The sequence below is a fragment of the Oncorhynchus kisutch genome, linkage group LG12 (assembly GCF_002021735.2).
Source record: "Oncorhynchus kisutch isolate 150728-3 linkage group LG12, Okis_V2, whole genome shotgun sequence".
Classification (NCBI taxonomy): Eukaryota; Metazoa; Chordata; class Actinopteri; order Salmoniformes; family Salmonidae; genus Oncorhynchus; species Oncorhynchus kisutch.
Window position 1 is genome coordinate 20352786 of NC_034185.2, and position 14265 is coordinate 20367050.

At 43.3% G+C, this 14265-nt stretch overlaps 2 protein-coding genes and 1 long non-coding RNA gene across 5 annotated transcripts in view; 2 read left to right on the forward strand and 1 right to left on the reverse strand.

The window, feature by feature from the left end:
* Nucleotides 1-6033, forward strand: part of LOC109900669 (tyrosine-protein kinase Fyn) — a 68594-nt gene extending 62561 nt beyond the window's left edge. For 2 of the 3 annotated variants that reach the window (XM_031837064.1, XM_020496399.2), the window contains 5 exons: nt 1576-1755; nt 2299-2375; nt 2596-2749; nt 3013-3144; nt 4265-6033. In XM_031837064.1, coding sequence (XP_031692924.1) covers nt 1576-1755; nt 2299-2375; nt 2596-2749; nt 3013-3144; nt 4265-4473 — 752 coding nt within the window. In that variant the 3' untranslated portion in view covers nt 4474-6033. Of the gene's footprint in view, nt 4-1575; nt 1756-2298; nt 2376-2595; nt 2750-3012; nt 3145-4264 lie in introns of all 3 variants that reach the window. The other variant, XM_020496398.2, reaches the window with a different exon arrangement.
* On the reverse strand, nt 6022-7990 carry LOC116376506 (uncharacterized). The gene is made up of 3 exons (XR_004211895.1): nt 7905-7990; nt 7709-7764; nt 6022-7303 (listed from the first exon to the last, which is right to left on the reverse strand). It is a non-coding gene; the product is annotated as an uncharacterized LOC116376506 (long non-coding RNA).
* A 3530-nt stretch (nt 7991-11520) lies between these two features.
* Nucleotides 11521-13466, forward strand: LOC116376450 (probable G-protein coupled receptor 139). The gene is made up of 2 exons (XM_031836648.1): nt 11521-11636; nt 11790-13466. Exons 1-2 carry the CDS (start codon nt 11564-11566, stop codon nt 12797-12799), a joined length of 1083 nt encoding a protein of 360 aa, XP_031692508.1. The 5' UTR covers nt 11521-11563; the 3' UTR covers nt 12800-13466.
* The last annotated feature ends 799 nt before the right edge of the window (nt 13467-14265 follow it).

Sequence of the window (14265 nt, forward strand, 5' to 3'; positions counted from 1 at the left end):
GTGGTAAGAACAAAATAGTTCCATCATTTTCTTTTCATTTCTAGTGAGGGGTGTCCGGGAGGAAAATTTGATAACTTATATATATTTATTTTCTAAGTATAGAATCACCTGAGGACATTTTCAGTCTATAAATCACAAAATGAAACTTTTGTGCAGGTGGTTCAGTTTTGTATTGTAATGGTTAATGAAAATGTAAGTTATCGTTCTTTTTTTCAGGATACCCTACATTTTTGCAAATATTATTTTATCATGCTTCATTTGAGGGCTTAAATCAGTCATCTAAAAGTAACTTTTTAAACATACAATCCTACTATTATTTTAATGTATCTTGTGTAGAACTGGCTAAATGAACTACTTTTGAGTCCAGAGTTTTAGATCAGGGGTGTGTCCTGTTGTAATGTTTGGACATTCTGTTTATGGGTTTGGGGTTTTGGTTGGGGCTAGTCCCGGCTGATAGCCTAGCCCCACACCCTGCTGCCAGTGACACCCGGGATCCCATTACCTCAGAACCCAGCGGGTGACCTCAGCACAGTCACTGCACAGTACCAGGTCCCAAAAAGACTGACGAGGCCCAGCAGTCATAGCTGTGTCACTTATCAACACCGCTCTCCAGGATTTATTCAAATTCTTAAATTAAAATCCCCAAACTCACCGCAGTAGAAAAGCATGTGGATCCCAAATGTCACACACTGACTCGAGGTCTGTCTTGCCTTTAGGTCACAGTTAATATTTTGGCATTATTTACTGTGACAGCCCGCATCCCAAATGGCATCCTATTCCTTATATAGTGCCCTACCTTTGGGCACTGGGCAAAAGTAGGACAGGAATAGGATGCTATTTGGGACGCAGCCACAGAACAAGCTAAATTACCTCGTATGAAGAAGACCCTGATTCAATGGTTCAATGTTTCACAGTGTACTTACTGACACAAAGGCCTGAAGCTGTAGGTGCACTATTGTAGAGAACAGTGGCATGCTCACACTGTGCTACAGTAGAGTAACTTGCACGACACCAGAGAGGGCCTTACTTACAGGGCTATTGCCTTTGTTAATTATCCTACAACAGATGATCCTTTCCCGTGTTGGTATATTGTGGGGTTTAAAACCTTGCCAGGTCTCTCTCATGGCTTTTGAAAGCCATTTGAAATTAAGGGTCACTATAAATGTCATACACATTGATTTGTCCCTCAGGACAACCTTTGTGTGTGTGAATTAAAGGCAAGCAGACGTCAATGTCCATTTCTGAGTTGTGTGCTGTGTTGTTGTATTTCAAAGCAAGACTTGTCTGTTTATTGAGTTTTTAGATATGTACATACTATATTGTACACAGTATTACTTATTGAATTCACAACAAAATGGTCTCAAGTCTTGCTTTGTGACATGATGTACTGTATACATCAATGAACAGTTTTCCAGATCCAGATTGAGCCTAGTCCTGGACTAAGAAGCATGCTCAATGGATAATCTCCACCGAAATAATCTAGTCCAAGACTAGGATTAAACTGTCTAGGAAACTGGCCCCAGAAGTTGTGAGATGTGACAGCTGTACTTCTACTTTGTTATTGGTGGGTAACAGGAACGTGGAACGGCACCACTAAGGTGGCGGTGAAGACTCTGAAGCCGGGCACCATGTCTCCTGAGTCCTTCCTGGAAGAAGCCCAGATCATGAAGAAGCTCCGGCATGACAAGCTGGTGCAGCTCTACGCTGTGGTGTCTGAGGAACCCATCTACATCGTCACTGAGTACATGGGCAAAGGTATTGTCAATCACACACCCATGAATGGACGCATGCACACATAGACAGACACACACACACACACCCACACACAGTTCATGTTGAAACACACACAATACAATACCTTTGCCCACGTACTCTGCGACGATGCTATGGAGAAAACGGACCCTAGAACTCAATATTTCTTTAAAGAATAATCCAACATTGACACTGTGGTGAGCCAGCACCTTCAGTGACACGCTGTAGGCCTAGCTAGATAGACTACGTAACCATCTGCCTTGTTGCAAGCCCTGTGTGTTTTTTCAGTGCAACAATAATTGAAGCCTATAGTTAACTATGGCACAGTTGGCCAACAAGCTGACATTTACGAGCACCACAAGAAAGAGCTTCAGATCCCTCAATTAAGTATAGAAAAAAATGGGCTGAAAACATTGTTTCTTTGACAAGCTGGGAAGGAATCCCACATGTAGGTCAGACTGTTAACTGACGTTCAGAAGACTTGTTTCAATAAAGATCTTCTATTTCAAATTCATGTTCTGACAACAGATATCTCCTGTTGTTTAGGAAGCCTCCTGGATTTCTTGAAGGATGGGGAGGGACGAGGACTGAAGCTGCCCAATCTGGTTGACATGGCAGCCCAAGTAAGCCCCAATAAAGATGTCACTCACTCAGCTCTGTGTTTATATAACTGAACTCTGTGTGACCACAAACAAGACAACTCAGCAGCACTGAAACTTCAGGACAGGGGTGTGTCACCGTGTGTTGTATTCTTTCTGGAACTACAGGGGTGTGTCACCGTGTGTTGTGTTCTACGTTTAACTCAGTGATTTTACTGTCTGTCTGTCTGTCTGTTTGTTCCAGGTGGCAGCAGGCATGGCGTACATCGAGAGGATGAACTACATTCACAGAGATCTGCGCTCGGCTAACATCCTGGTCGGGGACAACCTGGTGTGTAAGATTGCCGACTTTGGATTGGCCAGGCTGATTGAGGACAATGAGTACACAGCACGGCAAGGTGAGGACACACACACACACACACACACACACACACACACACACACACACTAATGATTGCCTTAGTTCATGAAGAGAGTTCCAACACAATACTGTGTGCATCATCACACCTTGACATGATGTCAATGGCTCACTGTCTGGCTATAACACTGTACTACAGAGACACTGAGAGACACTCCCATCTCTGGAGAGAATGAATACCTGTAGCCATATGTAGCTAAGTTACATTCTGTCATCTACTCTTCCCCCTCTGTTCTCTCCCAGGTGCTAAATTCCCTATTAAGTGGACAGCCCCGGAGGCTGCGCTGTTTGGGAAGTTCACCATCAAGTCAGATGTGTGGTCGTTCGGCATCCTGCTCACTGAGCTGGTCACCAAGGGACGGGTACCCTACCCAGGTGAGGAGGATCAAGGGACAGATGACCAGAGAATCAATGGTTCTGTCTCCAATGGCACCATAGGGCTCTGGTCACTATGTAGGGTAGAGGGTACCGTTTTTGGACTCAACCCATGTGATATAATGTTCACATCCTGACAGAGCTCAAGACGATGTGTGTTGTGTTTGTTTTGATTAAGTTACTATTATGGATAAGCCTCACTTGTATTAAGAATAGGTAGAAGGACTATAGTGCAATTATAAAGCACAACAACAGCAGCAGGGTAGCCTAGTGGTTAGAGCGTTGGACTATTAACCGGAAGGTTGCAAGTTCAAACCCCCGAACTGACAAGGTACAAATCTGTCGTTCTGCCCCTGAACAGGCAGTTAACCCACTGTTCCTAGGCTGTCATTGAAAATAAGAATTTGTTCTTAACTGACTTGCCTGGTTAAGAAAAAAATATATATATATGTAACAACCTAGCTCCTGCTGTTTATGCTAAAGAAAAGAAGAGCTCTAACCACGGCTCAGTAACTTTGTTTTCCTGCCAGAATCAGAGATTTATAACTGTTAATCCAGGGTCTGCCTCTGGGCCGCTGCTAGCCCATGTGAGAGGACTGGTCAGGGGAAAGGAGTTGACTGAGATCAGCGCGAGGGACATGTTTGTCTAGATGGGCCACTTCACTGAGCTGGTGTGGGAGGGAGAATGGGCACGAGTGGAGGGCTTGCACGCTATGGAGGCCAAGCTGGAGCTGAGGGAATAATAGCATCATCCTAACAGATATCGTAGCAGCTTTCGAGGCCCTTTCTCGGGACTCTTCTTGTTGATGCAGAGGCTACATCTCTTAGCTAGTCAAAAGCGGATAGTAGGCTATTCAAACATCCCCAGGTTGTAAAACTTGTAACCCCTGTGTTACATAAATGCTTTTCCAGGTCCAGATATTGCCTTAAGGTCAGCATCTCTGGGGTTTAAAGCTCAATGTCTCTGTCATTAAGGTCATTCATTAGAGGTCAAAACTGATGTCTTTCATTTAACTGTCTTATCGGTTACTTTAAAAACCTCTGCTGTAGTTAACTTATCTCTATCTCTTTTCCTGTGTGTGTCTGTGTGTCTGTGTTTGTCCGGCGCGCGTGTGTGTAGGGATGAACAACCGGGAGGTGCTGGAGCAGGTAGAGCGAGGCTACAGGATGCCCTGTCCACAGGATTGCCCCATCTCCCTCCACGAGCTCATGGTGCAGTGCTGGAAGAAGGACGCAGAGGAGAGGCCCACCTTCGAGTACCTGCAGGCCTTCCTGGAGGACTACTTCACGGCCACAGAGCCGCAGTACCAGCCAGGGGACAACCTCTAAACGCTGGGCTGGGAACAGGACTGGACTGAACCGTAGCTCTCTGGAGCCCCACCAGGGACCAGGGACTTGTACATCTTCCTCAACTTAACAGAGCATCTTGTCTCAACTCTCCTCACTCTCCGTGGCTGACCCTGTAACTCAACAGACTGGATACCAGAGGTTTTGTGTGTGGGAAAGTGGGGTTTGATCTAGCTGGGGCTGGGTTAAATAGGTTGGGCGTGTATGGGTTATGAAGGAGGGAGGGAGAGGGGAAGGGAGGGAGATTTGGGTGTGGTTGGGTTTGTGATGATGCAATGAAATGCCTGTATTCAATGTAAATATGAACAGCTTGTTTGCTTAACTTTTGGGCTTTCTTTTGTTAGTTTGTTTGTTTGACATATTTTCTCCAGCACAATAATGATGATGACGATGATAATAAAGAAATTATGACCATTTCAAAAGTGCACCATGAGACCAATATCTCAAGTTATCTGGTCTCTTCCAATCCAGATTCTCTTCCAATCCAGATTCTCTTCCAATCCAGATTCTACAGGACATTCCTTTCTTTGCAAAGTCATCTGTTTTACCGACTAGGCTAGCATGACAAAGTAGTCCGTTTTTCTAGCAATGCTTCTTATGAAGTAAGTTTGATATGATTCATCAATGTGAGATAGCTTTGTCCTCCTCATAATAATCGATGTTGGGCTAATGCTGTAACAAAGTTATTTTACAAATAATGTATGTTACATTTTGTAATTGCAGCCAAACGTGTAAGAATGATACTTTTGAACATACCTCTTCTCGCTTACCAGATTTTAAGAAAAGTAAATAACGGGGAAGAATCTGTCTTTCCAGGTATTATTTAGTGTGTACTGGAAGGGCATACTGTTTATTTAAGAAGAGAAAGATGTATGTCGACATTTAATGGTCATATTTGAACTTGTATGCAGAGTTCCATTTTAACAGCCATTCCAAGGCATCCATCTCATGGACCATGTTTCCTCCATGATGTGTAGCCATGTACTGGGAAGTCTTAGTGGGTAACGTCTCTTCCTCCCTCTGTGAACAGTGACATGTCCCCATTCACCTCATGTCCCACCCTAAGTCTGTCTGTATGCAGTACAGCACCACCAGTAGGATCCTTTCTCAGCTCATTTCTGGACCACTTCCTTTAGATTACTTTACCTTTTTTATGTTTAAACTGACATGGATATTTTAAGTCTTGTGTCTTTTGTTTCAGAGTATGTTTTATTGAACCTTAATTGCTAGATCTTTGAGGAATGGGTTGTACTGTATCTTCAAGGGGAATGTTGAAAGACACTGGTGAAACGTCCAGCTGTAAAGCTTGACCTTGTTTTGTCTCAATGTAGTATTTGTTCTTATCTTAAGACGGTTAAAGTGATAATCGGGATCTGTTTAAGATTGAACCCCATCGTTGTTTTACAGTTTTACAACTTAATGGTTTTAAAAGTGTCAGTAATCCTCCTAGTTTATTTCTTCAATTTTTTTACATTTCTGTTTTGTTAATTCAGTGGTTTGGCATTTGAAATTCAAAAAGAACAATAAACATTTTACACTCTTTCCAAGACACTTATTTTATTTTTATGGAATTGCTGCCTCTATACGTTGTGTCTGTTGTGTGTGTCTGGACATTGTAATCCACTAGGCCTGTCCATCTCTGCCTTCATGACCACCTGGTGTTGCTACAGGGTGAAAAAGAAGAGTTTTGAAGAAGACTCTCTAGCCCTGTTTATAACTGCCGTTAACATGCATTCAGGTATAAACAGGGCTGATCTCCATCTCTCTCATTCGCTCTCTTTTTGTCTCACTCTCTCATGCTAGCATAGGAACAGACAGACTGGACCTTTGACAGCTGTGGTTCTCCAGCCCCAATAGCTGTATGATAAGGAGAGGGCCAGCAGGTCTCTCCAGACCCATAGCTGTATGATAAGGAGAGGGCCAGCAGGTCTCTCCAGACCCATAGCTGTATGATAAGGAGAGGGCCAGCAGGTCTCTCCAGACCCATAGCTGTATGATAAGGAGAGGGCCAGCAGGTCTCTCCAGACCCATAGCTGTATGATAAGGAGAGGGCCAGCAGCCAGCAGGTCTCTCCAGACCCATAGCTGTATGATAAGGAGAGGGCCAGCAGGTCTCTCCAGACCCATAGCTGTATGATAAGGAGAGGGCCAGCAGGTCTCTCCAGGCCCATAGCTGTATGATAAGGAGAGGGCCAGCAGGTCTCTCCAGGCCCATAGCTGTATGATAAGGAGAGGGCCAGCAGCCCGCAGGTCTCTCCAGGTCCATAGCTGTATGATAAGGAGAGGGCCAGCAGCCAGCAGGTCTCTCCAGACCCATAGCTGTATGATAAGGAGAGGGCCAGCAGCCAGCTAGTCTCTCTAGCCCCATAGCTGTATGATGAGCGGGCCAGCAGCCAGCTGGTCACCTGAGGAGGTGCTAAATGACTGGTACATGACCTCAGGGCAGGCCTGCCGCGGGTTGAGGCACCAGTGCCAGGTAGATACAGGGGAACACTATGGCCAGACACACATACACACATAGTCTGCAGCTCAGGCAATCAGTAGTGACACACCTCTCACCTCATCATGTAGCTCATCAACTCCATTGGTAAAGGTTGCTTAGGGACAGCTCAGCTATGACAGGCTCACACATCAGAGTCAAATACACAGCTTTCTAGCTCAGTGTTTAGTCATATAATCACTACCAGCAGCATCAGTCCTGTTGTTTGTTCTCCGTTATTTGATTTCTGAATCAATGTTTATGGGACGAGTCGTGATGGCTGATAAGCTGCAGGACATGTGTCTGTTATCAGGCGAGAGTCACTGCACAATCTCTGTAATAGAAAAAGCATTATGTTAGCAGGTAAGTGTGGAACATTATTCCCTTTTTTTCTCTCCAGGTTCTACAGTAATCTTGAACAAGACCAGTCTGATAGTGAGTGTTATTTCTGTTAAGACCACAAGAGGGAGTGTTTTCCGTGTGTGGGTGTGTCACTGGCGGGATGTACTGAGCGCAGAGACATAAGAGGAAGCGAGGCACCTTACTCAGCTGTCTATTCCCCAACAATTGTGTGTGGGGGGGGGGTTCAATTGAAGTCAATGAACTAAGTAGATCAGACCCAACTGCTATTGCATTGGTGACTATGGGAGACATTCAGACACACCCAGTTAAGTAGACCAGAACAGGCTATTTATTTTCAATGGTAAACAGCCTGAGTGAAATATCTTAATTTACTCACCAACAGCTGCCACGATTGGTAACTTCATTGATGAATCATGGTGACTTGTAATACATCTGCTTGGATACATCACAATAACAATATTTCAATCAATACTTCATTTGTTATAAAGGACATTATAGGGATCTTATTCAAGCGCAAATGATACCATTTTAGTTATCATGGCCTGGATCTCACAGATCAATATAAACCCTACAGAGGTCTGTCCTACGCTGTGCAGCTCTGTCTGTCCACCTGTGCTTCAGGTGAAGTGACACCTGCAGATGAGGCCTCCTTCCTGTATGTAGATTTGCCCAGAGAGAGAGGGAAAGAGAGAGGGAAGCTTTATATGACCTGCAGCTGGTTCACTTGGTCCTCATCATCACCTAATACTACTGGACTGGACTGGCAACACTGTGGATCTCTACTCTACCAGCAGGCCTGCCCCTCTGTGTAAGTAACCTGTACTAACACTTTATTGTTAAATTATGCACTTACATTGATGGGATTATTGTAGACAAGTGCATGTTTTGGGGGGGGTTGTAAGTGTGTTTTTATTGATAAAATATTGGAATCTAAACTCTCAGTGTTATGTTTACCATACAGTTCTCCATTTTTAAAGGGATGGGAATGGTACAGCAAGAAGATTCTTATGTATAGGCTACAATAGATCTGTGCTTAGTCTATGACATTCCACAAAGTGTTCTGCTAAAAAAAAATGTATATTTCCAATGATTTAACTTTGCTATATGGGCATCTGGCTATAAAATGGAAAGTGATGATAGTGCTATAAGGTGGAATTGCCTTTTCTGTTTCCCAGTTCCAAGAAAACCACATATGTATGATAACAGCACAAATTCACCCTAATCTGCATGTCTCCTGGTCAATGTCAATACATTACCACAGAGTCGTTTAGGCACTTATATAAGCCCTTCAAGGTCATAGGTACACAAGGGTTGTCATGTTGTACTCGCCTGTTCTGTAGAGACTTGTCAGATGAGATAATTGCATGTTTCAGGCAGTAAAATATCCTTTGCTGTTGTTGACATAGCTATCGTGTTAGTCATCATCAGTTTTATCTAGAAGAAAAAGAAACGCACAGCTATTAAGGCGAGGTGCTGGCTAGCGGAGTAGAAAACTTGAAAATAAGAGAGCCGCACACTCTAGGAGCTCGGATGCAAACATTAAATTACCAACGTTTCGACAGCCAAGCTGTCTTCATCAGGGTATGATCACAAACACTGCAGGATGACTCGTTTATGTAGTGTCAAAAGACAGGTGTCTAATCATGGCCAAGAATGGCCTAATATCATTGGTTAATTATCAAATATTAAAATGGCATACAAAGAACTGCATACAAACAACAAATGGATAGCATACGATCATAAATTCATTTGACTACAAAAGCTTACAAACAATTACAATGGCAAAGTCACAATAATCACAAGAATGGCTTCAGATCAAAGTCTACGTTGAGACCGAAGGGAGCAAGGGTCTTTAAGTTAAAGATCCAGGCAGCCTCTCGTTTTAACAATAAATTATCAAGGTCAACCCTCTCCTAGGGAGGGTGACATGTTGTATGCCAATATAACGCAGAGACGAAATCGAGTGGCCTGCCTCCAAGAAGTGGGCCGCAACTGGGTGAGTAAAGTTTTTGCACCCAATGGTGCTACGATGCTCTGAGATACGTACTTTTAATTCGCGCTTTGTTTTACCCACATAATTTTTACCACAAGGACAAGTTATAAGAAAAATAACTGCCTTAGTGGAGCACGTAATAACACCTTTGATTGGGATCGATTTCCCACGAGGGCGGTATTGAAGCTATGGAACATTTTCTTCTGCAAAGTGACCCTAATGAACTACCTTCCAGTGCATTATAACATTGGCTGAAATAGTACTCACACATAACTATTTCATGTTTCTAAATTATTTCTTTATTCAGACGAAGGGTACTGCTATGGGATCCCCCATGGCTCCTAACTATGCTAATTTATATGTGGGTTACATGGAGAAACAGTTTATTTTCCAACCTCTCAAAAATGTTTTCTTGCCTAACATCATTATTTGGAAACGGTATATTGATGATATTTGTGTTCTGTGGAGGGGTGATGCAAAACAGCTCCAGGCATTCCATGTTTTTCTATCATTTGAGATTTACTATGCAATCTGACACACGTCAAATCAGTTTTCTTGATCTTCTGATCTTGTGTGAAGATAATGTTCTATACACTGATCTTTACAGGAAGCCTACTGATCATAACAGTTTGTTGAGGGCTGATAGTTGTCACCCACTTCCCTTTAAAAATAGTTTGCCCTACAGCCAATTCTGTCGAATCAAAAGAATTTGCAAAAAACAATCAGATTTCAACAGAAATATGGCTGAGACGCAAAGAAAGTTCAAGGAGAGGGGCTACAAGAATGATCAGATTAATATTGCCAATGAGAAAATTCAAAACAAAACGAGACATAATCGTTTAAGGTCAATCTCGCAAAAATACGCATTCTTGTGTTCTAACTACCCGCTGTTCAAAGCGCTCTGAACAAATGAAGGGAATTGTTCATAAATATTGGCACATTATAAAATCCGATGATAGTCTCGGTAATGTGTTTTCGGACCTTCCCTTAGTGGTATTCTCGCGGGGCAGAAATCTCAGAGACCAATTGGTACACTGGTTTACCACCCCAAGATATTCCTGAACAACGTCTATTTGCGCCCCTACTGGATGGAAATTACAAATGTAAGGGCTGTGCTCAATGCAATGGCACTTATAAATGTAGATCCTTCAAACACCCACAAACAGGGAAATAGATCCCAATCAAAGGTGTTATTACGTGCTCCACTAAGGCAGTTATTTATCTTATAACTTGTCCTTGTGGTAAAAATTATGTAGGTAAAACAAAGCACAAATTAAAATACGTATCTCAGAGCATCGTAGCACCATTAGGTGTAAGAACTTTACTTACCCAGTTGCGGCCCACTTCTTGGAGGCAGGCCACTCGATTTCGTCTCTGCGTTATATTGGCATACAACATATCACCCTCCCTAGGAGAGGGGGTGACCTTGATAATTTATTGTTAAAACGAGAGGCTTCCTGGAACTTTAACTTAAAGACCCTTGCTCCCTTCGGTCTCAACGTAGACTTTGATCTGAAGCCATTCTTGTGATTATTGTGACTTTGCCATTGTAATTGTTTGTAAGCTTTTGTAAACAAATTAATTTACTTACCCAGTATGCTATCCATTTGTTGTTTGCATGCTGTTCTTTGTATGCCATTTTAATATTTGATAATTAACCAATGATATTAGGCCACTCTTGGCCATGATTACAGACACCTGTGTCTTTTGACACTACATTAACGAGTCATCCCGCAGTGTTTGTGATTATACCCTGATGAAGACAGCTTGGCTGTTGAAACGTTGGTAATTAAATGTTTGCATCTAGAGTGTGCGGCTCTCTTTCATTTTCAAGTCATCATCAGTTTCACAATATTTCACAGTATATGACACTGAATCAAATGCTGTCGGTACGTTCATCCTTGCCTTGAGATGTATGGAATCTTTTCAAATGTGATCATGAAGTCTGCCGAATCTGATTGAGTGCTTCCTTTTCTCATTGAAATTGACCCTTACCCTTAACATCTCGTCAATATATAGCCAACCCCAATCATAATATATCCATAAAGGCCTAGTAAAAACCAACGTTTTTTGGGGGGGAGAAATAAGTAACCCTTCTCGGTCCTTCTCCACATATTGTTTATTACACTGTGCTCATCTCTGTATCAATAATGTCCTCCCATCCAGCTAACATTAATGGGTTTATGGCAGGCATTACCTTATCTGCTATTGCCTGGTGCTGAGGAGGAGGACGGAAACATGGAGGGGGACAGTGGCTTCATCACTGTTCAGAAGGTCTACTACCCTTTGCTGTGCATTCTGGGGATCCCAGGTGTGTGAATCTTCTATCTTGTTTGTGCTGTTTCCTAAATCTATTTGTGTCTGTGTGATGTTCCAAACTTGTTTTCATTAATTATTGTGAGAGCAATTGAAAAGGAAATGTCACAACTCAAAACGGGATGCCATTCTATTTCTTGTTCCTCAGCCAATCTCTTCACTTTCTACATGATCTGCTTCCGGAAGTGTGGAATGTCTGACACGGCCATCATCTACCTGAGCTGCTTGGCCATTGTGGACACATTCTACCTGGTGTGGGTCATCCTGCTGGACCTGACGCTCACCTTCTGGCAGCTGCAGCCTTTCTGGCACTCCCACCCGGCCTGTGGCATCATGGGCTTCCTGCAGTACGGCTCCTTGTACAGCTCCTCCTGGATCGTGGTGGTGTTTACCATCGAACGCTACCTGGTCCTCAGCAGCACGTCCGCCAAGCAGCACTTCTCCCAGGCCAAGGTTACTAGGCTGACCTGTGTGTCTATCATCCTGGTCTCCCACCTGGCCTCCGTGCCCATGGGCTGGATCAACGTGGTGACGCCGAAGAATTTCACCAGAGAGGGGAAGAATGTGACTCTGCCCTGGTGTCACTACAGGGGCCATATCTATTCTACTGTCCTGGTGTGGGTCACTACATTCCTCTCCGGTGGCATCCCCATCATCCTGGTCATCATCTTCAACTCGCTGATCGGCCACCACCTGACCCGTGCCAGAAAGATGTTTACCAAGGAGGACCGGAGGGTCATGCGGGGGGGGGGAACCAAGGGCATGGTGCGGAGGACCATCTTCCTGCTGGGCACAGTGTCTGTGTCCTTCGTGGTGCTCAGCCTGCCACGCTTCGTCACCTACTGCATCCTGCGCACCAAGTACAACCACGACTGGTTTGACCGGAACGACTACCGCATTCCCATCAACTTGATTAGTGACCTGGCCAACATGCTGCAGAACCTCAACTCCACCACCAACTTCCTGCTCTACTGCATGGTGAGCCGGGGCTTCCGCCAGGAGCTGATCCACACACTCACCTGCAAGTCCAAGGCCCGAGAGCTGGGCTCCTTCCTCACCCAGACCACAATGAAGGTGTTCTCTCTGGTGGACCATAAAACACAGCCGACCAGAGACCCCATCACTGTAGTCCTCACCAACCTCAAACAGACCCAGTAGAGAGGAGGAGAATGGAGGGGGAAAGGACAATGATGTGTATAAACCCTGGATGACTGACAGGAGGCAGTGTATTGAAGCCACTGCACAGCCATCTTGGAACTTGTCCTCCATTGTAAAAAAAAAAATTGGAAGCTATAGAAATGCAATGTCTACATTAGTTTTGGACACATTTATCGTATTACAGACACCTTAATGCAAACTTTTAAATTATGTTATGTGAGCTAAACATAAAAATACATTTCTTTAAATTCCTTTAAGTAGTTTTTTAGAGAGTACTAATGTTACCGTCCCCACTACAACAACAAAAAATACTTAAATACATATAATTTTGTCCTTGAACCATTGAATTGAAATACTGTAGAATTCAATTCATTCCTATGGATGCATGCTCCTACTGGGGTGGGACAATATGGCCGATGGCCGACCAGTGACTTCAAAGCCTTTCAATGGCCAATACATAGTATTAGCAGTCCAGGGTTTATATAGCTCAATAGGAAAGGAGGGGGGAACGCAGGACGTGGTGACTGGACAACGATATGAACAACTTTTACAATGACTGGTTTTCGTTACTGGATACCCATTTCTATAGTTGTTGGTTTGAATGTTTGAATTTTATTGTATGTTTGTAGGATCGTTCTGTGTTGTTATAAACTATGTTTGAATAGTGTTTGTTGGCCTACATGGACTTTTTTCAAAGAAAACTCAACTTGTAAAACAACATTTGAATTTATACTGTCGTGGAAATTCTTACACAGGGACACTCCAAGTCAATCTTAAATGAATCATTGTTTATTGTCAGCGTGCTGGAGAGGTTCCAACCAACTCAATGCACCATAGTACACGTCATTCAGGAGCTCTGATTGGGCAGACCCAGCAGTTGTCTTACATAAGGCTATACACAGACAAGTTCTATTTGCATGATTTAGCATCATTAATTCATCTTTACCGTTTTGTTTCATTCATGTGACAGACCAATACCTCACGAGGCTTCTTCTCTCTAAGCTAGACCTTGAAACTGAGATATATTTAGTTTGTTCTCAAAACAAGGTCTGGGCGTACTGCCAAATTGCAGCTACTGATAGTGAGGATTTGTACAGTCAGCCACTTGCAAGAACACATAAATTGGTTTATAGAACAGCACATGAATAGAACACAGAAATAAGTTGTAAGTAAAGCTCAAACATTAAAATTCTCATTACATTACCAAACCGTGTAGGCTATTTTATATCCTCACGTGTGGATGTAAAGGCTTGTTCACTTTAATGGACGGTATACTTTCCATTAACCAAGTGCCTTCATATCTGTGGGTATGTTTTAACTATCTCATTCCATTCTCATGTATCAGTTCAAACTACAAGGTTCATCATGACTGGTCGCAGAATTCCTGCTCTGTTTGGAGAACAACCTGATTGGTGGACGTGAACTGCATGACCCGCATTATTTGCATAAATTGTGCAAAGGAACTT